The sequence below is a fragment of the Eublepharis macularius genome, chromosome 7 (assembly GCF_028583425.1).
Source record: "Eublepharis macularius isolate TG4126 chromosome 7, MPM_Emac_v1.0, whole genome shotgun sequence".
Lineage (NCBI taxonomy): Eukaryota > Metazoa > Chordata > Lepidosauria > Squamata > Eublepharidae > Eublepharis > Eublepharis macularius.
This window is the reverse complement of record NC_072796.1, coordinates 394,518-422,404: the sequence shown is the minus strand read 5'-3', so window position 1 is coordinate 422,404 and position 27,887 is coordinate 394,518. Positions and strand designations below refer to the sequence as shown.

Sequence of the window (27,887 nt, the reverse complement as noted above, 5' to 3'; positions counted from 1 at the left end):
CGATGCAATGGCCCTTTTGATACAACCCAAGACTGAGTTTGCCTTTTTTGCCACCGCATCACACAGACTGGTCATATTTAGTTTACAGTCCACTCTTACCCCAAGATCTCTTTCACATACACTACTACCCAGAAGTGTACCCCCTCATCCTGTGTTTGTGCTTCACATTTTTATGGCCCAGATGTAATGCTGTGCACTTACCTGTGTTGAATTGCATCCTGTTCACAGCCGCCCACTTCTTCAGAGTATTCAGGTCTTGTTGAATTTTAACTCTTATCTTCTTGGGTATTTGCCACTCCACCCAATTTGGTATCACTGGGATCCTTTCCAAGTAAGGTGAAATCTGTTGCTTACAGATTTCTGCAGTCCACCAATGATTGGTAGACATCAGAAACACTGTAAAACATTCTGTGAAGCAAACATCTTCTTCTGTGGTTGGTGGCTTAGACGTGACTGTGGCCAGAGGTCCACCCCATGGGTGCTAATGCCATTTTAGAAACAGTTGTATTTTTTTTAAAAAAAAATCTGTAATCTGGACCAGTCATTCTTTCTTCACCACCTCCTGTGTCTTTTCAGGTGCTGAAACAGTGCCCCCCCCCATTGCTGCTCTGGCACCTGAAAATGCCCCGGGGTGAATAATAGCTCCTGGGGCCACTGCGCCATGTTCCCGATCCAGATTGGGGCCGTGTTGCGATTTTCAAAGAACTACAGCTGCTCCTAAAATGGCATCATCTGCCACAGGATGGACCTGTGGCTGCTGTTATATCGAGTTTGGCTCTTAGCTTCTTCATTTAAATCACACTCCTTATTACTGGTCTTCTGCCATATTGAAAAACTATCTTAAAAATAAACAGCTTTCCCAGTTTGACCAGAGGTCCATCTTGTCCAGCAACTCTTTTCTAACAGTTGCCAACCCAATCATGCTTCCAGGCCCCCACCTCAAATTTTGCTCTATTGGTTCCCAACATTTTACATTTATGCTGAGTCAGACCTTGGGTCAGTATTTTCTGCATTGACTGGCACTGGGTCTCCTAGGTCTCAGGCCCTGAAGGGTCTTTCACTTACTACTTGTTTCTTTGAGCTGGAGATTCTGGAGACTGAATCTGGGACGTTCTGCATGCAAAATGGATGCTCTGCTATTGAACCCTGGACCCCATATCTGTTTCCATTTAGCTATCACAGCGATTGGCATATTCTTCATGTATATAGTTGGGCATGAATTTACCCAATTGCTTTTAAAGCAATTGTGTCCTTTCGGCGGGCCTGCAAGACAGAGATGTTCCACCAGGCATTTGGTTGAGGCCAGTATTCAGATCCACCGATTGGCCTCCCTGCCTGTCTCCTTTTAGTGGGGGGCTATATGCGTAATCTGCCCCATGTAGGAATGGTGGCAGATCGCATATGGACTCACGCCTCCACCCCTCTCTTTCCCTTATGGTTGACAGGGAAGGGTGAAGTGAATCCCGCCCTGGGATATTAGGAACATGGTCCAGAGTTTGTTTTTATGCCTTAAATCTGGCTTTTATCATTATACTGTTTTATCAGTGTGTTTTTGTTTGTTTGTTGTGATCCACCCTGAGCCCGTTCATGAGGAGAGCGGATTATAGATCGATCGATCGATCGATCGATCGATTGATTGATTGATTGATTAAACTGGTTGCTGTTGTCTGCCTTGCAACAGTGAATTCTATAAGCTGTAAACTGCCTCGAGTGTAGAAGGCAGAGTATACATTTTTAAATAAATTAATGCTTTGTGATGAAATACTTCCTTTTCCCACCCTAAATCTATTGGCCATTGCAATTTCTCCTGCTTTCTCTGTGCTATAATTTGTGGGAATCTCTACATTGTGTGGCATTCTCCCGTCAGTTTCCAGGACACGGCTGCATGACCGCTGCTTCCTTTTTCAATGGGAAAAATGCCTCAGTTCCCATCAGTAGCTGACGGCTCAATACTTTGTGTTCATTTGAAGAGGATGCAAACTTCCTTTGTTTAAGATGGGAGGTGGGTGGGCCATCTTTGTGAATATTCCCCACAGACAGGTGGAGTTATTCCCAGAAACACAGCCTTGAGTCTGTCTCATTCCTTCTTGTGAAGCTATACTTTCTGTGACAAATTAAATAGACACGGAGTTGTGTTGAGAGGAGAGGCAAAGGAAAGACTTTCAGTGCAAGGCAAGGGTTATAACAGCAACCAGAATCTCGTGTTGGAACAACAACCAGCAAAACGGCATGGGAGTTTCTGGGACTCAAGTTCTGTTGGGAGGGAGATAGACTGAGAGACTTAGCTGCACTGTTTCTTCTACAGTGCCTGTGAACCAGTCCAGTGGAAGATGGCATCCTGCGGCCCAGACTTGCCATTATTTTTCTGTAGCTCAGAAAGAATTAACATGATCGAACTTCGTCTTGTGTCCTGAATTTTATGCTCAGTCAGCACTAATATGTTTCCTGGCAGCTCAGGTTGGAAGACCTAGGAATGCAGGCTCTAGCTTGAAAACAGCCTGAAATATTAAAACCCCGTTACCTGATCCAGCAGTCTGCAAAAGTGTCAAGGAGTCCCTGAACTATAGAAGTAATCGAGCTGGCGGCAGCTTTGTTGTGAACCCTTCTCTGTTGCGGCTTGCTGTGCACCAAGCGCACATTCGGTGCTGCTGACGGAAGGGAACAGTGCAGGGTCTTGCCGTGTAGTGGCAGGGAGAGGGTGGATCCCACCGGACCCTCTCCTGGTCATGACGGTGGCAACTTAGAGGCTGTTAGAGGCTCTCATCTGGCAGGGCAGCCTTTGGACTAGTTTTAGTTTTGTGCTGTAACATCTGTTAAAATGCACCTGAGCCCAAATCCAAATCTTCGTTGCTTTAAACTCAAGCTACTGCTTCAACCAGTTTTTGTTTCTGGGAGGTTTAACAGTGAGGTCCTCAGGTCATTTCGTGGGCTGACTCTTGTTCCCTCAAAAGTGTAAAATGTGATTGAGAAGTTCTAAAGAATATAATTATTGCAAGCATTAAGAAAAATTTAAAACATTTTTCTCAAGTGCTTACAGGAATGACATTGCTCCATGAGCAGTATTGAGTGATTATACTGAAAATGATGGGTCAGTTGTGTGCTTCTCCACATGCCCTACCCAGCTGCAGTCTGGATTTGCTAAACTCACATTGTATCAGCTCTGGAAGGCCTGTGAATTAGATCTTCGTGTACCCCTATGAATATGAACACCAACGTTCTTCTTGTTGATCTTTATGATGAGGACATGTTGGCACCTGCATTTTACAGATCCTTCTAAGCTAAGGCCTTAAAAGTTACTCACCTAGTTATCGTTTTCATGTTTATATCCTTCAGAGCACACCGTTCTAATTCCCCCAGACTTGGCTTTTATTATTTATTTTATTTAAAACATTTCTCTCTCAGCTCCTTCTTCTAAACCCTTTGGGATATGTAGAACCAGTCAAGCACCACTTCAAGTCAGAGTGGGCTCACACTGTGTACCCACCAGCCAAGCTTCCTCAGCTGATGCAACCGTCAGGAGGGCCTCCCTCTGTCGTCTTAACTCCTGGGCAGGGAAGTATGGGAGAAGTTGGTCTTCAGATAACCTGGTCTCAAGCCATGTAAGATTTTAAAGGATAGAATCAGCACCTTGGATTGGATTGGATCAGGAGTAGATTGATAGCCAATGTAGTTGCTGTAATATTGGGGTTACGTAGTATTCTTCACTAGTTTGCAGTTTCTGAACTGGCTTCAAGGGTAACCCCAAGTAGAGTGCATTGTAATATCCAGGCAAGATGTAACTAAGGCATGCATCGCTGTGGCTTGATCTGATTGAAGCAGGAATGGATGCAGCTGTTGCACCAGCTGGAGTTTGGCAAACTGATTCCAAGCCACCACAGCCAGCTGGCTTTCTAAGTCAAGCAGTATTTATTTATGTTATAGATAGTCTGCCTTTTTCTGGGGATTCAAGGTGAATTATACAGAGCAAGTCAGTAGAATCTACAGGCTGGACATCCAATATGCAATAAGACAGGAATTGTAGAAATTTGCAATCAACTAGAAATCTGAAAATAGGACTGAAGTGAAACCTAAGTATTAACATAACATGTTAAATGGTGCAGAAAATGACATAGCAGGGTCCAACTTACAACAACAGGCAGCACAGTAATATAGACTAGAGGTGGGCACGAATCACAATATGAAGGAAAAAGACGCACGAACCAGGCCGATTCGTGGTTCGTAAAAACGCAGTTCGTGGGATCACGTTTTCCACGAACTCCACGACTTTTTTGACCCGGTTCATGGGGGGTCGTCAGCGGTTTGTAAAGCCAGACTGTCTGGCCCCGTTCAGGCGGCAGGAGAATGGGGCTATCAGTTTCACATAACCTGCGCTGGGTTCAGCTGATGGGCTGAAGCAGGCGCAGGGTGAGTGAAACTGACAGCTCCCCCTTTCCATCTGGCTCTCTCCCCCTTTCCAGCTGGCTAGAGGAAGAGGGGAGAGTTTGAAGGGAAGAACGCTCCCTGCGCCTCTTGCAAACAGCACGGGGAACCTTCTTCCCTTCAAATTCTGCCCTTTCCAGCTGGAGGGAGGAAAGGGGGTGAAGAGTTTGAAGGCAAGCAGGTTCCCGCGCCACTTGCAAGCGGCACAAGGAACCTTCTTCCCTTCTTCCCTTTAAACTCCCCCCCCTGTCAGTTAGACCCCGCGCCGGCTTCAGCCCATGGGCTAAAGCCCGTGCAGGGTGACTAAAGCTGTCAGCCCTTGCTGAAGCCAGCACGGGGTCTGTCAAACTGACAGCCCATGTTCTCCTTCTGCTCTGGGCGGCAGGAGAACAGGGCTGTCAGTTTCATTCACCCCGCGCTGGGTTCAGCCAATGGACTGAAGCCTGTGCGGGGTGAGTGAAGCTGATAGCCCTGTTCTCCTGTCTCCCGAGTGGTAGGAGAACTAGACCTATCAGTTTGACAGACCCCGTACTGGGTTCAGCCAATGGGCTGAACCCAGTGCTGGGTGAGTGAAACTGACAGCCCTGTTCTCCTGTCCCCTGAGTGGCAGGAGAAGGGGAGCTGTCAGTTTGACAGACCCCGCACTTGCCTCAGCCAATTGGGCATGGGGTGAGTGAAGCTGACAGCCCCGTTCTCCTGCCACCTGGGCGGAAGGGAACAGGGCCGTCAGTTTCACACAACCCATGCTGGGTTCAGCTGATGGGCTGAAGCCGGTACAGGGTGAGTGAAGTTGACAGCCCCAGAACAGGCCTGTCAGTTTCACACAACCCACACTGGGCCATGGGCTGAAGCAGGCGCGGGGTGAGTGAAACTGACAGCTCCCATTCTCCTACCCAGGGAAGCAGGAGAACAGGAGCTGTCAGCTCCCCCTTTCCAACTGGCTCTCTTCCCCCTTTCCAGCTGGCTGGAGGATGGAAGTGGAGTTTGAAGGGAAGAAGTTTCCCTGTGCCACTTGCAAACAGCGCGGGGAAACTTCTTCCCTTTAAACTCTGCCCTTTTCCAGCTAACTGGAGGAAGGGGGGGGGGAGACTTTGAAGGGAAGAATGCTCCCTGCGCCATTTGCAAATGGTGTGGAGAACCTTTTTCCCTTCAAACTCTGCCCCTTTCCAGCTGGCTGGAGGAAAGGAGGGATGTCATGGACCAACCTGGTCCAGCAGAGCAGAGAGACTCAGAGGACTCTTCTGAGGGAGAGGCAGCTGGCGAACCTGACCCAGATCCACAGCCAGTGGCAGAGGCACTGCAGGAGGAGGCAGTCTGTGAAGGCTCAGACATAGACCCACAGCCAGGGCCCAGCACATCGGCCCCTCTGCTTCCCAGCCCTGGGTCAGCAGCAGAGAGCCAGGTGCAGGCCAGCTCTTCCCCCTCATCACCAGAGCCTCGAGAGTGCCGTCAGAGGAGGGCTAGGAGAGCCCTCCAAGCCAGAAGGCGCAGTGCCAGGCTAGCAGCACAGCACCGGCCCAGCAGCATTAGTGATGATGAGTGCTTGCAGGAGCAGGACTGAGATAGCAGGCAGGTGCAGGATGCAGCACAAGCAGCTGAGCACTGTGAGGACCGAAAAGAGAGTGGCTGTGTGGAAGGAACGTGTCCGCTTACTACTGACCTTGATGCTGTGTTTGGAAGTGATTCTCTTGTCTCTGACCTTGGCCTGTTCATGTGGATGTGTTTCGGGAATACCCCTTTGGACTTGAAGCTGTGAATGTTGCCCAGTTGGTGACTGAGCTTTGGAACTGTGTTTTGCCCTGCTCAGACAACTTGGGAGTTGTCTCTTGCCTACTGTGCCAGTGTGAGTCTGCAAACGGGACAAGGGGAGAGTTTGAAAGGAAGAAGATTCCCCACACTGCTTGCAAGCAGTGCAGGGAACCTTCTTCCCTTCAAACTCTCCCCCTTTCCAGCTGCCCTGGGCGGCAGGAGAACGGGGGCTGTCAGTTTGGCAGACCCCTTGCTGGCTTCAGCCCATGGGCTGAAGCCCATGCGGGGTGAGTGAAGCTGTCAGCCGTTGCTGAAGCCAGCGCAAGGTCTGTCAAACTGACAGCCCCTGTTCTCCTTACGCCCTGGTTGGTAGGAGAACAGAGCTGTCAGTTTCACTCACCCCGTGCTGGGTTCAGCTGATGGGCTGAAGCCGGTGTGGGGTGAGTGATGCTGACAGCCCCATTCTCCTGCCACTCGGGGGACCGGAGAACAGGGCTGTCGGTTTCACATGCCCCACGCCAGCTTCTCCCGATCAGATGAAGCCTGCACGGGGTGTTTTGAAACTGACAGACTTTTCCTGCTTCTGTCAGTCCCAGGGTGTCAATCCCCGGCAGTTAGACCCCCAAGCCCCTCACAGCAAGCAGGCAGGTGCCTTGGGTGAAGAACTTTGTTTAGAGATCCATACAGTTCAGGTGTTCACTCATAGGTAGAAGTCGACAGAAGTAACTAGTCGAACAATAGGACTACTGATATAGAGAGACGTTTTCCCGCCCCTCCTTTGCATTTAGGTGTGAAAGCCTAAAAAGTCACAAGGGAACAGAAACCAGTTTAGTCTGAGATAAGGTACACAGAGGAATCTTCTCTCTTATGCAACAGATACATTTCAGCACTCAGCTGCACGCTCTCAGCCGAGGCCACACAGAAATGAAAGCGCGTATCTCTTGGAGATAAGGAAGAGCCTGCCAGCTCCTTTGGCAGTTAATATTAGCAGTTCGGACACCCTCAGGAGTCTTCTCTTATAATGCATAAAATGCAGTATTATAATATAAAATGCAGTGTAAAATGTAGCGGACCACAATGGTACAATTGTCTACATCATTCTCAGTATGAAAGTCAGAATACAGTGATGTCATACAACACAACAATGGCATGGATGCAGGGCATACATGACATACTGCCCCTCTCAAGAATGTCCTCCCCCTCCCAGGGGTCCAGGCTTACCAGGATAGTTTATGGAGATGAGTCTGGGGATATTCTTATATGAGGTTTCCACTCATTCTCTGTGGGATTCAGCAAAATACTTCCAGCTCACAAGGTAGTACATTTTGTTTCATTTTAGAGTCCAAGGTATGTTCTCTCTCATGGTGCACTTGCCCATCTATTAGGATGGGACGAGGAGCTCTCTGTTCCAGGTGCCACTTGGCAGGTGGGGGAGCTTTTTTCAAGAGGCTGAGGTGGAATACTGGGTGTATTTGTCTTAAGGTCTTTGGTAGATCCACCTCTACAGTTACTTCATTGATCAATTTCTTTAAATGGTCCTAAAAATTTCCATCCGAGTTTTTTACTAGGTTGCTCCCCCCTTAGGTTTTTTGTGGAGATATACACAAAGTCTCCTGCTTGTAGTTCCCATTGGACAGAACGTTTTCTGTCAGCAAACTTTTTATAGTCCTCTTTAGCCTTGTTCAAAGTCTTTTGTATGACTTCCCATTGGGTTGTCAAATTAGTCCACCATTCCCCTAGATCTCCTGGTTGCTGAGATTTTGGGGTTTGAGCAAAAGGCATTGCTGTTCCTTCGTAGCTTTGTGCTGCTTTAAATGGGGAGGCCCCTGTGGAACTGTGTATGGAGTTGTTACAAGCATATTCTGCAAATGCCAAGAAATCAAGCCAATTATCTTAGGAACCGTTCCAATACTTGATTAGTCCTTTCTGTTTGCCCATCAGTCTCTGGATGCTGGACGGAGCTAAGTCCTTGTTCAATTCCTGCTACTTTCATTAGCTCCCGCCAGAAGTTGGCAACGAACTGTTCCCCTGTCTGAGATGATCTTTTCAGGAAATGAATGGAGCCTCACCACGTGCTGCATGAAAAAGGTGGCCAGTTTCTTTGCTGTGGGGATGGAAGTACAAATCAACCACCACTAGAACGACAGTGTGTCCCTTTGAAGGGGGAAGATCAGTTATGAAGTCCATCGAGACCACAGCCCATGGTCTAGAAGGAGTTTCTAGTGTTACAACAGCCCAGGGGTTTTTCCCCTTCTGGATTTTGCCATTACACATACTCGACAAGAAGATACATATTGAGAAATGTCTTTTCTCATGGTTGGCCATCAAAACTGTCTCTGTACAAGATGCAATCGTGACATTGTTTCAGCACTTCCTCTCTCAGGCTGGCTGGGATGTATAACTTACCGGATTTGTACCAGTTACCATCGTCCCCTTTTTTAGATGGGTTTTTGGTACATTTCCCCCATCCTTTTCCACCTCCACTTTTACTTTCTCCCCCTACTCAGGGAGGCTGGGCGCCAGGCTTTTTTGCGCAGCTTGGCTGCGGGTAGTCACCGCCCCTCCCAGTTGGGCTGGTGAGAACATCGTATCAATCACCTCCTCCCTTTGGCTTTCATGTTGGGGCATGTGCAAGAGCGCATCTGCCAGGAAGTTACATTTGCCGGGGAGGTGCTTCAGTGTGAAGTTGAAGTTGGAAAAGAATTCCACCCACCGCAACTGTTTGGCACCTAACTTGCGGGGGGTGCATGAAGCTTCTAAGTTCTTATGATCAGTCCACACCTCAGATGGCCCCTTGGCCCCTTCTAACCAGTGCCTCCAAGTAGCGAGTGCCAGTTCTACAGCGGAAGCCTCCTTCTCTCATACACTCCAATGGCGTTCAATTTCAGAAAACTTTTTAGACACGTATGTGCAGGGGTGCAATTTTCCCTCCTCATCAATTTTCAGGAGTACCCCCCCCAATTGTGATGTCACTCACGTCCACCTGTACAATAAATTTACGGTTTGCATCTGGATGCTGTAGAACCGGTTCCAAAGTAAACAGCTTTTATGGTCTCTTAAAGTGGTCAGCACCTTTCTGACCAGTTTTACATGCGAATCATAATCGTGAATAAATCAACACATCATCAAGGTAAACAACCACACCTTTGTACAGGTATTCATGCAAGACTTCATTAATTAAATTCATCAAAAACCCCGGGACCCCTTGTAATCCAAAAGGCATGATGAGATATTCAGATTGCCCCAGCGGGGTGTTGAAAGCAGTTTTCCATTCGCCCCCCTCCCTTATTCTCACTCGGAAGTACTCATCTTTTAAATCCAGTTTAGAAAAAAAAATTCCTTGCGCCACCACGCTCAATAAATCTCTGATATGCGGGAGGGGGTATGCGTTAGACATGGACACAGCATTTCATATTATAATACAGTATCTTATGCATTATATGAGAAGGCTCCTGATGGTGTCCAAACTGCTAATATTAATTGCCAAAGGAGCTGGCAGGCTCTTCCTTATCTCCAAGAGATTTGCGCTTTCATTTCTGTGTGGCCTTGACTGAGAGCGTGCAGTCTGGGTGCTGAAATGTATCTGCTTCTCAGGAGAGAAGATTCCACTGTGTGGAATCGGGGCAACAGGAGAAGGCGGCTGTCAGTTTCACACACCCTGCACAGGCTTCTGAAGCCGGCACCAGGTGTTTGATTTCCATGAACGACGAACCACAAACGGATTCTTGAACTGGTAAAAGTTCGTGAAAGTTCCTGGTTCCTGGTTTGTGGAATAGCAACAAACCACAAATCAGGTAGTTTGGGGTTTTTTCGGCTCGTGCCCATGTCTAGTATAGATCACAGTCCCTAAGCCTTTACCCAAGTAGCTTTCTAAAACATTCTGGACAGTATAACTCTATTAACTTTGTAGAAAAACTTTATTGAATAATTAAGTTTAGCAGTTTGTGGAAAATCAGGACAGTGGGAGCCATCCTGACCTCATCAGGCCGGCCGTTCCATAAGGTGGAAGTTACAGTGGAGAAAGTGCGTGTATGGGCAGTTGTTGATTTTGCCCTTTTGTGGATTGGCACCTGCAGATGGCCCTGCTCAGATCCGTGAAGCTGTTACAGTGGAGTATGGCTGCAGAGGTGTTCAGGTTCCATGCTCCCACCACAGCCTCAACTGAGCACATACTTGGAATCATAAAATCCCCTAGAGCAGCAATGGCGAACCTATGGCACGCGTGCCACAGCTGGCACGCGGAGCCCTCTTTGTGGGCACGTGAGCCATGTCGCCAGATCACTAAGTCCAGGGCTCATTTGGAGGGGGAACGTGCTGCAACAGAGTTCCCCTAGCGTTGAAAAGCGATCACGTGGGTTTTGGCCCTGCCCACGTGATTCCTTTTCCTCAGTGCTGCCTCCCTGTTGCCAGTCTCTTTAGCAGCAGGAAGCGGAAGTAGCAGCCGGGCTGCTGGGCCTGGCTTTCTAAAGGAGGGCAAGCAGCTTTCATTTAACTTGCTTTACTTCCATTCGTGACTCTCAAGTGAGTGTGAGAGAGTGCTTGCAAGACGCTGCTAGTGTAAAGAAAGGCAAACAGCTTTCATTTAACTTGCTTTATTTTCGTTCGTGGCTCATGAGTGAGTGAGAGAGAAAGGGAGAGATGTTAATTAGTTCGGACAACTGTATGAGTTGTTTTTTCTAAACTAAAACCTCAGTATTCAGGTTTAATTGCCATGTTGGCACTTCGAAATAAATAAGTTTGTTTTGTGTTGCAGTTTGGGCACTCGGGCTCAAAAAGGTTCACCATCAGTGCCCTAGAGCATTGTGGAATCCAGTAACAGGAACAAGGGGCCCCAGGGGTCCAGCCCCCTATATAATGCAGGAAATTCATAGCTATCCCCCCTCACCTCCTCCAGTGACCCCTGCTCTGTGCCCAGAGGAAGGCAAAAATCCTCCAGGACACCTGGCCAATCTGGCAATAAATCGAAACACCTTACTGGAATTACAATATCAATAGTATCTGCACAGCTAGATGTGATTCTAGGTAGATGCTGCCTTCCTCCTGTGGCTACTGGTTAAGGAGATATCAGTTCTCAATGAAACTTTCAGCGTTTTCCTCTGAGACTTTGGTGCAGTTTCTGTTCGACTTTCTTTTGATCTCCCCCCCCCCTCCAATAACTCACAAAGTGCAAAGTGCTTCTCATAAATAAACAACCACGCATAGAATATAAATAAGCATACAATATCCATGTTCTCTAGGCAATACAATGATTCAACATACATTCGGATTTCATGTCCAATACAATTCATTACTAAATAACTTTATAGCAATATTGTAAACAATAAGTGGTGCTTTCCAGGGGAAACTATTCCCCACTTCCACTGTGCTCGTGCCTCCAGTCCTGGGATTGTCGCCCAGATCTTAGTGATTCTAAGTGACCGTCATGGAAAATAATAAAATAAAATCAGCCTTACATATTGATTTGTTTATTCAGCACATGCTGGAGAAGCTTACGAGCCCCAAATGGCAGGCAGGTTCTGCTGAACAAAGGCCTGGGCTGTAACCTTTATGCTGTAGAAAATACTTGCTCTAAGTTAATTGGTTCTAGTTTGCCACAGTAGAAAGGTACAAGTAAAACAAAGGAGTTAGAGGAAAAAATTCCATTCTAATTAAGAAAACACATTTGCGTCACTAGTCTAGCAGGTTGCTAAGGGTCTTATCTGTAGTGACCCTGACAGAGACATCTTTATCATTCTGAGACAAACCAGTTACATCTTTCTGAAACATACTGCATGTGTGACACAGGAATCGACACGGGGAGTTGTATTCATAGGATAGCTGTCATTCTTGGCACTGGTCCCATCACTGGCACCCGTCCCCTTTATGACGAGATGGCACCAGAACACCAAAGAACAAAGCTTTTCTGTGACACCAGGACCAGTACATAGAGATGTGAGGGCTGGAAATGTTTATAAAAACATCTTTTTTTCTTGAGGACTTTCTTTCAGGTTTTCTGACAGTAATGGGGGAGTAATGAAAAAAAACTTATGAAATATTTTCTCTTTTGGTGGTGGAAAGTGCCATCAAGTCACAGCTGACTTATGTCCCTGTAGAGTTTTCAAGGCAAGCCACTTTCATAGGTGGTTTGCCATTGCCTGCTTCGGCATAGCAACTCTCAACTTCCTTGGTGACCTCCTATCCAATTACAAACCGGGGCTGATCCTGCTTAGCTTCATGAGAGCTGATAATGGGCTAGTGTGGGCCATCCGTGTCCGGGAATTTTCTCGCTTAGAAAGAGTGAAATGCTTCTCAAGGCAAGGTTTTTCTCACTCTGAGGTGTACAGCATCATAGCAGGGGTGAGTCCCACTAATTAAACAAGGAGGCAGGACTTAAGATACTGATTTCCTGTTCCCAGTCGGTGGGGGAATCACCTGCCCTTCAGAATGTTTCCCGCCTAGAGAAGGGGTGCGTACATGTTCAGGAGGAGCTCTCTTCATTAGATCTCTCTCGCAGCCTTTTTGTTGCTTCCTGTGCCTCTCCTTCTCTGGTCTTCTCTGTTGTTTATTCTGCTTATCCTTCCACTCTCCTTCTTAAGCCCTTTTTTAAAAAAAACCTTCCTTCAATGCCTCCTCCTTCAGCTGAGGCAATGGGCACACAGCTGGATGCCTCAGACGGCCATCTTTTCTCTGCTCCAAGGTTCTTCCGCAAGGCAACTCCAAGAGATGTCCCCTGGGAGTCCCAGGTGGGGAATTCTGGTCAGGGGAATGGAGCGGAGAGTGGAGAGGCTGCCTATTGTCACAGGAAGTGGGGTCCTTTGAGGGGGAAAGTCCAATTCTGCTGTGTGAGCGGGTTCTGTGATGCTGGCTCGGCCTCTGTGGCATCCTCTAGCCGTCATGGCAGTAAACTCCAATAAGGAACCCAGGGTTTAGGGCAGGTCAAGCCAGGAGCTCCTCAATATTTGTCTCAGGTGGCCCCTGAGATAGCTGGGTGGCTAATGCAAGCAATGGAACTTAAAAGGCTGCAAAGCAACAATCTTAAAGTGGCCACTTCAGGGCACGGGAGGCTAAGATCTGGCTTGCCAGCTTCTGGTCTGCGCAGAATCAGGTGGGAAATTTGGAGATGAACCCGGCCCCAGAGCCCAATCAAGTCAGCAACAGCAGCGGAAGTGGCTAACTAAAACAGCCCAAAAAACAGTGGCCTCAATGCTCCTGGCAGGGCATGGATTCACAGAGCCTAATATCTGAGATGTTAGAGGCCCCATCAGGCAAGGAGGGATATTTCAGGGGAGGAAGTTACTGCATTAGGGCCGCCCACTCGCCTTTTCAATGCTGAATACCACCAGTATCTTGCAGCTGACGTTGTTTCAGCCCTAGAGCTCTCTGAACATCCCTCGGGGTCTGATGAAATGCCGACCCTAACGGCCGCAAGGAATTTTTTTCGGAAGCTGCCAGAAAGGGCAAGTGTGGTCTCTCTTCCAGACTTTTGGACAGGTGGAGGCTGAGTGGACCTCTCCCCTCAGACTCTGGTGAAAGGCTAATCCTAGCCTAGTAGAGCGCTCCGGAGGTGGTTCTAGACATGCTCTCCCACAGACCAATAAGGTACTCAGGTCTACTCAGATCTACCCGGGCTACTTCTATCTGCGTGGAAATTGAGAGGCATCAGCCATTTCTAGAGCTGTGATACTCAGACCAAGTGACTGAGATGACGCTGTCCTCGAAAAGACCTGCCTGCAGTATTTACAATGTTACCTAGAAAGCTGATGTTGGTTGGTGCAGAAGGAAGAGACCCAATTAGGGTTGTCAGCCCCCTCACTTGGGGTGGGGGGACCCCCTACCCCTAACTGCTACCCCATCTCTGCTCACCTGACTGGAGAGGGGTATTTGGGGTTCTGGCTAGAACTCCCAGAACATGCAGGAAAATAGCACAGGCCCCAGAGGCTTCCCGGCCATGTTGCTTCTGTGTTAAAATGGATGGGGTCTCAGTGGGGCCAAATTGGCCGAACATCACCAGGAAGCCTCCAGTAAGGGATCCGCCCGGCTGGGATTATGAATTGAGAGCGAACGCCCTACATGGACAAGTGGCACTTCTATTCACCATCACTAGAACGGGGTGGGGTGGGGTGTCCTTATCCTGACGCATCATTGGTTTCTCAAATCACTCCTCTGGTGGTTCTCAGATTTCCATCCTGGTGCCTTCATGTCGTCCTGACGGGTTCTCACGGGTTCTCTTTTCAAACCGGTTAGAGAAGTACTCTTAAAATGCCTCACTCTTGAAACCCTTTTTCTAACAGTGGTGACCTCAGCTCTCAGGGTGGGATCTTTTCCTCTTCCTCCTCCTGCCTTCCTCACTGAAATCAAAGGCGGATTACAACAGTGTGAGTGAAAACACAACATAATCAACATCTTGGACACTTACTGAGCAAAGTGCAATAACGAACAGTCAGAGAAATAGATACAATAGGAAATGGTAGCAGAAAAATTTTAAACAAGCATAAAGCCAAGCACAGAAATTAAATTGATCTTAAACAAAGGATAACTAATTTTCATGGCATTTTTAGCAGTGTGGAAACTCCTTAGAAGGCACGTGGCTACATCAGTAGACAGTACCCAGCAGAGAATAGCCCCTGCCCCTACCAAGGCCTCTCTCTGAGCTACTTCTTATGACACAGCCCTATAACCTGGGTAGAAAGCTCTCCTGAATAATTCAGTCTTGCATAGTTTGTGGAGAGCCTGGAGAGTGAGGGCTTTCCTTTCCACCTAAGGCAGGCCGTTCCGTAAGCTGGGAGCTACCACAGAGAGAGCCCTTGTGTGTGCGGGCAGCTGTTTCATTTTGCCCAACTGCAGGATAGTATCTGCAGAAGACCTTGACCAGATGAGCAAAGCTGCCATGTCAGAATATAGGGGAAGAAGTGGTAGCACAGACATGAGCGGCCAAGGCCACGAAGGGCTTTGAATGTGATAGTCATGGCCTTGAATTGGACCTGGTAACTGGTGGGCAGCCAATGAAGTGACTGCAGAATGGGAGTGATATGCATGCTCCATCCAGCTCTTTAGAGTAAACAAGCTGCAGCGTTCGGCACCTCTAAACTCTCCAAATTGACTTTGAGGGGAGACCTATGTAGAGAGCATTACAGTTGTCTCGTCTTGATGTTATTGTGCCATGAATCCTGGTGACCAGATCCGCCGTGTGAAGGCCATCTTCCAGGCCCTGTAAGTTGTAAGAAGTTCTTTTTTTTGCAGCTGCATTTACTCGCTTCTCTAGCAGCAAGTCTAGTATAACCTCTAGGCTCTTAACTGAGTCAGCCAGGGGCAACTGAACCCTATCAAAGGTCAGAAGCATAATGTCATTCCAACCAGCATCACTTTTGTCTTGTCTGGGTTCAGTTTCAGTTCGTTTGCTTCCAGTCATTTGACAGCAGTTCTCAAGCAGTGTCTCAGTACCTCTACTGCATCACCAGGGTAACGAGATATAGAGCTTGGTAACATCTGCATACTCCATAGCTACAAATGAGTTCTCCTAAAGGCTTTTACATAGAGGTTGAATATGATATAATGTATTTAATTATTAATGATAATACATTGAGTCCAGTGTTTTCAGTGGATAAACTTACTATGCAAATATGCCGGTAGTCCTACTTGTTATGACTGTATGTGAGTGTTTGTGTCCAAATAAGATGCATTCTTTTGTTTTTGGAAAAACAGTTGTAGAAGGAAGAGTGAGTAATTGATACCTGTGCAGGCATATGTAGAGAAGCCCAAATTGGGTGGTCAATTTACAGAAGAAAGATGGGTCAGAAGAAAAAAGGTTTAATAGCCCCCTCTCCTCTTCTCAGTGCTGGATTTCTTTAAAAAAATGCAGTCCCGGCTATGAAGTATGAAAAGCGGATAGAAATGGACTGGTGCATCGTGTAATCTCACCTGCCCCCTGTTGCTTTTTGTGTTCTTCTGTCACATAGCGGAGAAAGTGACTTCCTTGGGGAAAGACTGGCACAAGTTCTGTTTGAAATGTGAGCGCTGCAACAAGACATTGACCGCTGGCGGACATGCTGAGGTAAGGCTGAGTTGCGCACTACTGTGCCTGGGAGGGTGAACACCTGAGGGGTAAACTTGCAGGGCTGATCTCTTCTCAGGCTCTGCCTCCCATTCCTGGGCTCTTTAATACCGAGACAGTGGGGAGGACAGCAGTATTGCTAGCGTTGCAGGGAGATTGGACCCTGTGGGAAGGCACTGCTTTTCATGGTCCTGCCTGCGTCCCCAAAGGAAGTTTTCTTTGGTTGTTGTGGGTTTTCCGGGCTGCGTCGCCGTGGTCTTGGCGTTGTAGTTCCCGACGTTTCGCCAGCAGCTGTGGCTGGCATCTTCAGAGGTGTAGCACCGAAAGACCGAGATCTCTCAGTGTCACAGTGTGGAGAAGGTGTTGGCAGGAAAAGAAGTTGGCAGGTAACTTCAGGAACTGAAGTTGTCTTTGTGTTCAGTTGGTAAAAAAGCAGGCAGACCCAGTCAGGTAAGGGTCAGATTTGCATGTTGCAACGGGCCCAGGATATCGCCCCTCGCCTTAACTGTTCTAGTTCTTTCTAGTGGCAGAAGACATTTTCTTAACTTCTTTTTAGTGCTAGTAGCTGAATCCTGAACTTCAGGAACTGAAAAAGTCCTTCTAATTGGCTGCATGGGGAAATATGCATGGGAAGGTGTGCTATTAAGATATCTATGATACCAGCACCGGAGCCCATTGTGAAATAATACAACAGGCTCTAGCAGTGGGTGCTGGGATGAGCTGCCTTGTGCCGCAGCAGGCCGCAATGGGCCAGGCAGCCCTGCATCTCAGTGGGCTGGGCAGCCCCACGCTGCAGTGGCCCAAACACCCCCGCACTGCAGTGGCCTGTGCAGACTTGCGCCTCAGTGGGCCACCGGGCCAGGCAGCCCAGCATCACAGCAAGCTGGGCAGCCCCGCACCACAGTGGGCTGCCAGGCCAGGCAGCCCTGTGCTGCTGCGGACGCCAGGCTGAGCAACCCCACACCGCAACAGGCTGGGCAGCCCTGCGCTGCAGCGGCTCAGCCAGCACCACTCTACAGTGGCTTGGCACAGCGGGCCGTTGGTAGAACAGCCCAGCATCACAGCAACCCAAGCAGCCCCGCACCACAGCCCAGCTGCGACCCAAGCAGCCCCGCACCACAGTGGGCTGCTGGGCCAGGCCGCCTTGTGCCACAGTGGGCCGCCAGACCAGGCACACCCACACCACAGTAGGTCACTCATCTGGGCCACACTGCCGCACCGGGCTCTGAGGCAGTGAGAAGACCTGGGGCCACGACACCGTGTCTTTCTGCTGCCGCACCAGTCCTTTCCAGGCCTTCAGAGGCCCTGAGGCAGTGGGAAGCCCCAGCAGCACAGTGCCAGGTTTTCCTGTTGCTGGGCCAGGGCTTCCCGGACCTCTGGAAGCGCCGAGGTGGTGAGAAGGCACGGCGCTATGGCGCCGGGCCTTCCCACAGCAACGCTGGGCCTTTCCGGGCCTCTAGAGGCCCCAAGGAGGCGGCGGGAAGCCAAACCGTTTTATTTATTTTTATTTATTTATATTTCAATTTATATACCGCCCATCCCAGGGGCTCTGGGCGGTGAACAGTTTAAAATCGATAAAAACAAAAAACAACAATACTAAAATCAATATACAAAACAATAATGAAATAAATTAACCAAGTGCAATGGTGGGGAGAACCCTCCCCCACCCCAAAGATGGGAGGCTGACATGGCACCGCCCCCTTCAACCACCAAACGCCTGGCGGAACAGCTCTGTCTTACAGGCCCGGCGGAACGATAATATGTCCCGCTGGGCCCGGGTCTCCATTGACAGAGCGTTCCACCAGGCTGGGGCCAGGACTGAAAAGGCCCTGGCCCTGGTTGAAGCGAGGTGGGCTTCCTTAGGGCTGGGGACCACCAGTACACATTTATCCACTGATCGAAGCAGTCTCCGGGGAACGTACAGGGAGAGGCGGTCCCGAAGATATGCCGGTCCCAACCCGCTCAGGGCTTTAAAGGTAAGAACCAACACCTTGAGCCTGATTCAGAATTCATCCGGAAGCCAGTGCAGCTGGCACAGGACAGGTGTGATGTGTGACTGGTAAGATATACCAGTCAGGACCCGTGCCGCCACATTCTGGACCAGTTGTAGTTTCCGGATCAGGCCCAGGGGTAGCCTAGCATAGAGTGAGTTACAGTAATCTAGCCTGGAGGTGACCATTGCATGGGTCACTGTAGCCAGGTCCTGGGGTGTCAGGTAGGGGGCAAGTTTAATTTAATTTATTATATTTATATTCCGCCCTCCCCGCTTTCGCAGGCTCAGGGCGGATAACAAATACAAACACCATTAAAAACATTTAAAAACATTAAATAATACATTTAAAAACATTTAAAAACATTAAATATTACAATTCATGCTGCATAGTGGTTCATACATGCCTCTGTGTTCGCATAGGGGCGATGGTTTAACCCCCCCTTCACGGGTGGGCAGGCACTGCCCGGCGTCAGCCATATGCCTGGCGGAATAGCTCTGTCTTACAGGCCCGGCAAAATGCAAGCAACTCTTGCCGGGCCCTTGTCTCGCAAGACAGAGCATTCCACCAGGTTGGGGCCAGGACCAAAAAGGCCCTGGCCCTGGTCAACGCCAGGCGGGCCTCCCTAGGGCCAGGGACACTTAAAAGATGGTTGTTGTGGGTTTTCCGGGCTGTATTGCCGTGGTCTTGGCATTGTAGTTCCTGACGTTTCGCCAGCAGCTGTGGCTGGCATCTTCAGAGGTGTAGCACCAAAAGACAGAGATCGCTCAGTGTCACAGTGTGGAAAAGATGTAGGTTATTTGTATCTACTCAGGAGGGGTGGGGTTGAGCTGAGTCATCCTGTAAGAGTTTCCCAGGGTGTGGAATGCTAATGGCGGGAGGCTTCACTGTATCCTGAGGAGGTTCTTTTGCATATGGATTGGTACTTGATGTGCTAATCTTCTCTGCAGGACTATTGTCGGGTGTAGAGTGTTTTGTTAGCCTGGTGTTTTTCAGAACTGGCAACCATGCTCGGTTCATTCTTAAGGTTTCTTCTTTCCTGTTGAAGTTTTGCTTATGCTTGTGAATTTCAATGGCTTCCCTGTGCAGTCTGACAAAGTAGTTGGAAGTGTTGTCCAGTATTTTGGTGTCCTGGAATAAGATACTGTGCCCTGTTTGAGTTAGGCTATGTTCAGCCACTGCTGATTTTTCAGGTTGTCCAAGTCTGCAGTGTCTTTCATGTTCTTTTATTCTTGTCTGGATGCTACGCTTTGTGGTCCCGATGTAAACTTGTCCACAGCTGCAGGGTATACGGTATACTCCTGCAGAGGTTAGGGGGTCTCTACTGTCTTTTGCTGATCGTAGCATCTGTTGTATTTTTCGGGAGCCTGAAGTGCGTGGTTTAGATGATTAATTTCCTCATTGAGAAAGTGCGGGTCACAATTAATCATCTAAACCACGCACTTCAGGCAAATGGCTACTCCAGAAATGAAATCCGAAGAGCAATCAAACCCAGGATGAATCAAACAACCAAAGAAAAACAGTCTCCCACAGGAAAAGTGTTTTTGCCATATATCAAAGGAATTACTGATCAGATGGGAAAGCTTATGAAAAAGCATAACCTTCAAGCAGTATTCAGACCCACCCGAAAAATACAACAGATGCTACGATCAGCAAAAGACAGTAGAGACCCCCTAACCTCTGCAGGAGTATACCGTATACCCTGCAGCTGTGGACAAGTTTACATCGGGACCACAAAGCGTAGCATCCAGACAAGAATAAAAGAACATGAAAGACACTGCAGACTTGGACAACCTGAAAAATCAGCAGTGGCTGAACATAGCCTAACTCAAACAGGGCACAGTATCTTATTCCAGGACACCAAAATACTGGACAACACTTCCAACTACTTTGTCAGACTGCACAGGGAAGCCATTGAAATTCACAAGCATAAGCAAAACTTCAACAGGAAAGAAGAAACCTTAAGAATGAACCGAGCATGGTTGCCAGTTCTGAAAAACACCAGGCTAACAAAACACTCTACACCCGACAATAGTCCTGCAGAGAAGATTAGCACATCAAGTACCAATCCATATGCAAAAGAACCTCCTCAGGATACAGTGAAGCCTCCCGCCATTAGCATTCCACACCCTGGGAAACTCTTACAGGATGACTCAGCTCAACCCCACCCCTCCTGAGTAGATACAAATAACCTACATCTTTTCCACACTGTGACACTGAGAGATCTCTGTCTTTTGGTGCTACACCTCTGAAGATGCCAGCCACAGCTGCTGGCGAAACGTCAGGAACTACAATGCCAAGACCACGGCAATACAGCCCGGAAAACCCACAACAACCATCGTTCTCCGGCCGTGAAAGCCTTCGACAATACACACTTAAAAGATGTTTTCCACCAGAGCAGAGAGTACTCCGGGGCTCATATGGTGAGAAACGGTCCCTCAGATACGTCGGTCCCAGTCCGCGTAGGGCTTTGTAGGTTAACACCAAAACCATGAACCTGATTCGGTACTCCACTGGCAGCCAATGCAGCTGGCGTAGCACCGGTGTAATATGCTCCCACACCGGTGCTCCAGCAATGACCCGCGCTGCTGCATTCTGTACCAGCTGTAACTGCCGGATCAGGCCCATGGGAAGCCCAGCGTAGAGCGCGTTACAGTAATCCAACCTAGAGGTGACCATTGCTTGGACCACTGTAGTCAAGTCACGGGGAGACAAATAAGGGGCAAGCTGCCTGGCCTGCCGAAGATAATAAAAGGTAGACCTGGCAACTGCAGTGATCTGGTCCTCCATCTTCAGGGAGGAATCCAGAATCACCCCCAGGCTCCTAACTCTCGGGGCCAGTGTAAGCGCTGCCCCATCAAGTGTAGGAAGCCGGGGTCCCAAAGCCATCTCCCCACGACCCACATACAGGACCTCCGTCTTCGTGGGATTCAATTTCAGCCGACTTTGTCTCAACCAACCAGCCACAGCCTCAAAAGCACGCTCCAGGGCATCAGGGGCCGATCCAGGCTGCCCGTCCAACAACAGATAAAGCTGGGTGTCATCCGCATATTGGTGACACCCAAACCCGAAACTCCGCACCAGCCGGGCGAGGGGGCGCATACAGATAATAATAATGGAGAGAGTATCGCTCCCTGTGGCACACCACATACGAGATGGCCTACGAGATGACACTCTCTCCCCAAGCGCCACCCTCTGTCCCCGATCATGGAGAAAAGAGACCAGCCACTGCAGTGCTGTCCCCTGAATCCCCACATCGGCAAGGTGGTGGGTCAAAAGCTCATGATCGACCGTATCAAACGCTGCTGACAGATCCAGCAAAATCAGCAGTGCTGATCCACCCTGATCCAGATGTCTGCGGAGATCATCTGTGAGGGTGACCAGCAATGTCTCGACCCCATGTCCCGGGCGGAAACCAGACTGGAAGGGGTCTAGGGCCGAGGTCTCCTTCAGGAAATTCTGCAGTTGCTTCTCTGCCACCCGCTCAATCACCTTCCCCAAAAACGGAAGGTTGGAAACCGGTCGGTAATTGAGCAGGTCAGCAGGATCTAATGATGATTTCTTCAGAAGAGGCCATACCACAGCTTCCTTCAGCGCCTTGGGAAAAACCCCAGAGCTCAAGGACAGGTTTATAATCGCCTCCAAGGAATCCCGAAGCCCGTCAACACTGGCTTTCCCCAGCCATGATGGGCACGGGTCCAAGGGGCACGTGGTAGGCCGTACCACCTGCAGAAGCCTGTCCACCTCTTCCCCGAAAAGAGGGCTGAAATGATCTAATATGGGTCCCAAAGACGGCCAAGGGGCCTATAGTTCATTTACTGATCTGACGGAGATGGAAAAATGCAGACTTGGCAACCGCCGTGACCTGTGCCTCCATCGATAGGGAGGCATCCAGGAGCACGCCCAGAATCTTCACCACTGGCAAAGTTGCCAGTGGTGTCCCATCCAGGGCAGGGAGCTGGATCCCAACATCTGGCAGCCTGCGTCCCAGCTGCAGGACCTCTGTCTTCACTGCGTTCAATTTCAGCCTGCTCTGTTTCAACCATGCCATCACAGCCTCCAGAGCTCTGGCCAGATTGTCTGGGGCCGTGTCTGGCCGGCCGTCCATCAACAGAAAAAACTGGGTGTCATCCGCGTATTGATGACAGCCCAGCCCAAACCTCCGCACCAACTAGATGAGGGGGCACACCGCCAGCTCTCTTCTTAACCCATGTACTGTGCTTGTGCTGGGATAAGAAGTGAGTCGTCAGGAATGCGGTTTGCCTTTTATGTATTAGGACAAGTTTAGCTAGTCATGTTGAACACTAAAATGTCCCAAAGAAAAGAGACTTCCCAAGATTTTTTTTTTTTAAAAGTCAGGGGCTAATAGTGGGGCCAACAACGGGCGCTTTCCATTTGTGTTACAGGACTGTGTTGGATGTACCTTGATGATACTGGATAGAGTTCTTAAATTTCAATGCAAATGTAGGGTGTTGGCATGAGTGACCAAAACAGGCGCACTGGCTTGCTGAAGGGCACTTGCAGTGAGAGCGGGACCACAAGTGACGCCTGACACAGGTTGGACCCTTGTCAGCTTCCCTCAGGTTTTGATGGGAAATGTTGGCATCCTGGTCTCGCAGCTTCGCTCTCCGACTCCTGTCCAACGGACTTTTCAACTGTCACTTGTCCAACATTCCGCCAAGCTGCCTACATTTCCCATCAAAACTTGAGGGAAGCTGGCAAGTGTCCAACCTGTGTCAGGTGTCACTTGTGGTCCCACTCTGAGTTCGCTGCTAGGCGACCCTGCAGTGCTCATGGGGTGTTTGCTGGTAGGAAATGTAATTAGGTTATTGGGCCTCCTGACTTCCTTGCCATCTGTGTGTGTGTGTGTGTGTGTTGTGTGCCATCAAGTTGTCTCCGACCTATGGCGACCCTGTGAATGCAAGACCTTCAAAACGTCCTGTCATTAACAGACTTGCCATCTCTAATGCATGTGAAATGCTGAGGTGGCCTTTGCAACCACTTGTTGCAAACACTGTATTTTCCTAAATCTGGCTAGTTTAATGCAATTGCTGTTTCTTCATTGCAGCATGATGGGAAGCCCTACTGCCACAAGCCCTGCTATGCAACATTGTTTGGACCGAAAGGTAATTTTTTTCCTTTTTTCCCAGCTTTTTAGTGTCAGGCATAAATGCTGCTGCATTCTTTTCTGTCTCACCCACACAGCCGGCGTCTGTCTGTCAGTGCTTGATGTTGTTTAGTTTCCCTTAAAGCCAGTTGGAGACATCATCATCTTCTTCTTCGTCATCATCATCTTCATCATCTTCTACTACTACTCCGCCTTTTTTTTTTTAGAAAAATCATTCTTAACCCACATCATGCAGAAAACAAAAATACATTCAGCAATAAATAGTATTTTTTTTAAAAAAACATACTCAAAATTACACGAATATTGCATAGTTATACCAATCCATTGTAATTGTAACTCTCAGGTCCAACAATCATAAACGGATTTTCCGCTTTTAAAAAGTTGGTTTTAGTTTTGATAATTTATCAGAATTTAAGTTTGATAATTTAGCTATTTGCCATAACTTGTGAATCTTTAGGACTTAGCCACCTAATATCATTTTTGCTTCTGTAAAGACTGTACTTCAGTGAAGTATAATCTTTACCCTTGGAGCTTCAAGAATTTGAAAATTCAAGATCTATTTCATTTCAGTAATCACTTGATTCCAAACCTTTAAACAAGAAGGTATGCCTCTTACGTATGTGTGTGTGTGTGTGTATGTCATTTATAGTCCACCTTTCTCACTAAGACTCAAGGTGGATTACACAGAGTGAGATCAGTACAGTCAGTATCAAGGACAATTTCGTAAACAATGCCATAGGGTAAATAAACACAAGTTTACAAAGACGTAAGATTAGCAAGAATCCAGTACAGAATTGAAGAAAATGCTGAAACAGAACATAAGCAATTCTAGGGCTGACATAGCAGCACGTATTTAAAGCAGCAGATAGTATGTGAGGCAACATAGTAGTGAAGTCTATGGTCCTTAACTCATTAGCGGAGCATCTGAGACCCCTCCCTACAATACAAAAGCCTTTTTGAATAATTTGGTTTCTCGTCGTTTGCGGAAGGCTAGGAGAATGAGGGCTCTCCTGACCTCCTCAGGCAGGCTGTCCCACAGGGTAGGGGCCACTACACAGAAAGGGTTGTACGGGCTGCCGTTGATTTTGCCCACGTGCAGGGTGGCGGCTTCAGGGGGCCCTGTTCAGATGAGGAAAGGGACCCTGAGGAACCCCGCAAGATAGCTCCTATTCTGGAGATAGCTGATCTTCTACAGCAACCCTTTGAGTCCGTTCCATGAGAAACGATTAAAACCAGTCTAAGGCATATCCTTTGATGCCCACTTCTGTCTCTAAACACCTCAATGAGATGGCATAGTCTACTGTTTCAAAGGCTGCAGGCAGATCCAGGAGGAGCGATACGGAGGCATGGCCTTTGTCTATATCAGGGGTGGCCAAACTTGCTTAATGTATGAGCCGCATAGAATAAACGTCAGATGTTTGAGAGCCACAAGACAGGATGCACTGAAGTGACTTCAGATGAGAAAATTGCTTTTTATTTTTATTGAAAATATGAAAGACATGGAAAGAAAGAAGGAAGGAAAAAAGGAAAAGGGAGGGAAAGACATGGAAAGAAAGGAGGAAAGGGAGGGAGGGAAATAAACTAGACTAAAATAAAATGTATGGCCACAGTGATACTCAGAGACCTCCGGGAGCCACACAATATGTCTAGAAGAGCCACATGTGGCTCCCGAGCCGCAGTTTGGCCACCCCTGGTCTATATTCAGATGGAGATCATCCACCAATGCTATTAGTGCTTTCTCTTTCCCATGCCCTGGTCTGAATCCTGACTGGAAAGAGTCTAGAGTACTAGTTTTTTCCAAGAAAACTCTTACAATCAGTTGCTTATTTTCTGCATCTCCAACAAGCATATCAGAAGTTGAGATCTTGTTTAATTTATCTAGAATTAAATACTAGTGATACTTTATAAACTTTTTCTTTTATGTTTGTTCAAATTGACTTAGTGGAACTATATGTAAAGGTAGACTTTCTTTCTTCATCAGTAATAGAAGGATTTAAGATTTTTTTCCGAAGAGGATATAAAATTAGACTGAAATGTTTTTTCCTGAAATAATTTATGTTTTATATAAGAACCTTTTCTCCTCTTTTTTATTATATAATAATCTTTCAAATTCTGTCAAACCAGTACAATAACAACAACAACAACAACAACAATATTTGATTTATATACCGCCCTTCAGGACAACTTAATGCCCACTCAGAGCGGTTTACAAAGTATGTCATTATTTTCCCCACAACAACGCCCCCCCCCGTGAGGTGGGGGGGGGGCTGAGAGAGCTCTGAGAAAGCTGTGACTGGCCCAAGGTCACCCAGCTGGCTTCAAGTGGAGGTGTGGGGAATCAAACTCGGCTCTCCAGATTAGAGTCCCGCACTCTTAACCACTACACCAAACTGATAAACAAAGGTTTTTTTGAGAGAGTTGTAGCTATATTTTACTTGGATGTTCTGCACAATTAACTCTGTTTAGGAAATTCATTGTTCATTCAGCAACACATCATATAAACTAGTACAGGGGTTTCATAAACCATGATTAAAAAATTAAGCAGTGGTTGGCACAATCTGAGCATTAAGCATTCTGGCATGTAGGGAAGAGAAATCAGAGAAATATCCCAGAGAAATGAATTGTACCAAGGAAGCCAAAAATGCTTTTATAGAAAGACAGTTTATATCAATTTACCCCATGGTATTATTTATGGAAATGTCCTTTATACTGTATGGAAATGTATTTGATACTGATTGTACTAATCTCATACTGTGTAATTTGCCTCAAGTCTCAGTGAGAAAGGCGAACTATAAATAAATAAAATTATAAAATTATAAAAAAGTGCAAATGGTGGCTGGATTCAAAAAAGGTAGGAAGGAGGACAAGATACAAAATCCAGGGAAGAACACACTATAACACAGCATACAGTCTATCAAATAATACTATAATGTTGAGCTAACTCAGCAAGGTACACTTTACCTAAATTGTAGAAGGTTCCTCAGAGCATATGCAGAGTTCCTTATAGTACCAAGATAGTGGAGGAGTCCTTAGCCCCTGGGCCACTGGCCTTGGGGTCTCCAGATGTTCCAGAGTGGGGACAAAGAAAAGTCCAGAGCTCCCAGATATTTATGGGCAATGGAGTCTGACCTAAGCCAGCCTCCTTGGTGAGATTGACTAGCAAACCTAACTAATCCCAAGCAAACCTCCATCTCTGATGTCAGAGACTATTTTCACCCATCAGAAAATTATTACAAGATGGTCCCACCATTTTAATGGTTCTGCACCAACATGACAAAAAGGGGATCTGGCCCAAACTGCTTGCCCTTTGTTAAAAAAGGATTAAGTTGGCCAGCTAGCCCTGATGTGCAATGGAGCATAGAGCGTTCTTCTCATGTACGCTCCAGGGGTCCAAGAATCCAGACGCTCTAGGTGGCCCTCGTGAGCCCATGTGGAATCTCAGGGTTCCGTCACAGGCTCCTAAGTCTTGTGTGCAAATTGTCGTATTGTCGGCCTCAGTGGAGTGCTGTTTGGTCGCCGTTTCGCACCTTGTTGTTGCTTGGGTACTTGGAGATAAAACAGCATTGCCCGTCAAGAGGAAGGCTTTTATGGCTCCCAGATCTTTTGTTTTGGGGTTATTCTTGTTCCTGCTAGACTTAGCCATCACTAACTAGACTTATTCTAGACTTATTCTTTTGAAAGACTTATTCTAGACTTATTCTATTGAAAGAGTTATTTCATTCTTAACTCATCGCTTCTGCTTTACATGAATTATATCCCAATTTTAACTAAGTGGTTTACAAAGTTCAAAGATCAAAAAATACAAAGATCAAGAAGTACAGGAGAATTGAATTAATAGTTTTCCATTCATGAAATACTCCTTTTCATTGTATAGGTAACTTTGTTTATTGATAATTTGACAGTAAAACTAACCACTTTTAAATGGCAAAATTCAAACCATTTTTCTCTCTACCATTCAAATACGGCAATTCTTTTATTTGCCCTCCTTCCAAGCCATTGTCCTAATATCATGTGACCTAGATTTGTTTTTGTCCAGCTTATTGTGTTTCTAGAACCTCTGGAATTTCCCTTCATTAATATCCCTGGTCATTGTTCCTAGTCCTGGGCTCCTTGCCTAGAATGGATAGGACTGAAAGCATAGTCAGCCAAAAGAAGTAAAACATTGCTGCATCAGGAAAGCTGTAGGTGGCTATAGCTCACACACCAGCATTTCAGATTTTAAAATCTATATGCTATAGGATCTAACATGGGCTCAGCTCTGAAGGAGCAGGCTGTTTTGTAGGTAAACTGTTACCCAAGTGGCTACCCAAATTTGTCCCCTGGCCTTTAGAGGCGTTCCTCTGAGTACATCCAAAGTGCAGACCAACACCACTAGTATTAACCCCTGTGTAGGGTCATGGGCCAACCTCGGCATGTCACCTTACCTCCCGAGGATGAGCAACTAAGAGGAGCCAGCAGAACCGGCCTCTACTCCAGAGGAGCCTGCACCTGCGCCCGCCGTGGTGCCAGAAGAGCTTTCGACGGAGTGACAAATAATACAGCCAGGGATCTCTGGTGAAGCCGCTTTGTG

General features: G+C 47.6%; 1 protein-coding gene across 1 annotated transcript in view; it reads left to right on the top strand.

Moving 5' to 3' along the window:
* CRIP2 (cysteine rich protein 2) overlaps positions 1-27,887 on the top strand; it is a 65,478-nt gene that overhangs the window by 15,219 nt on the left and 22,372 nt on the right. Inside the window, exons 2-3 of the mRNA XM_054984284.1 lie at positions 16,104-16,198; positions 23,258-23,315. Coding sequence (XP_054840259.1) covers positions 16,104-16,198; positions 23,258-23,315 — 153 coding nt within the window. The remainder of the gene's footprint in view (positions 1-16,103; positions 16,199-23,257; positions 23,316-27,887) is intronic.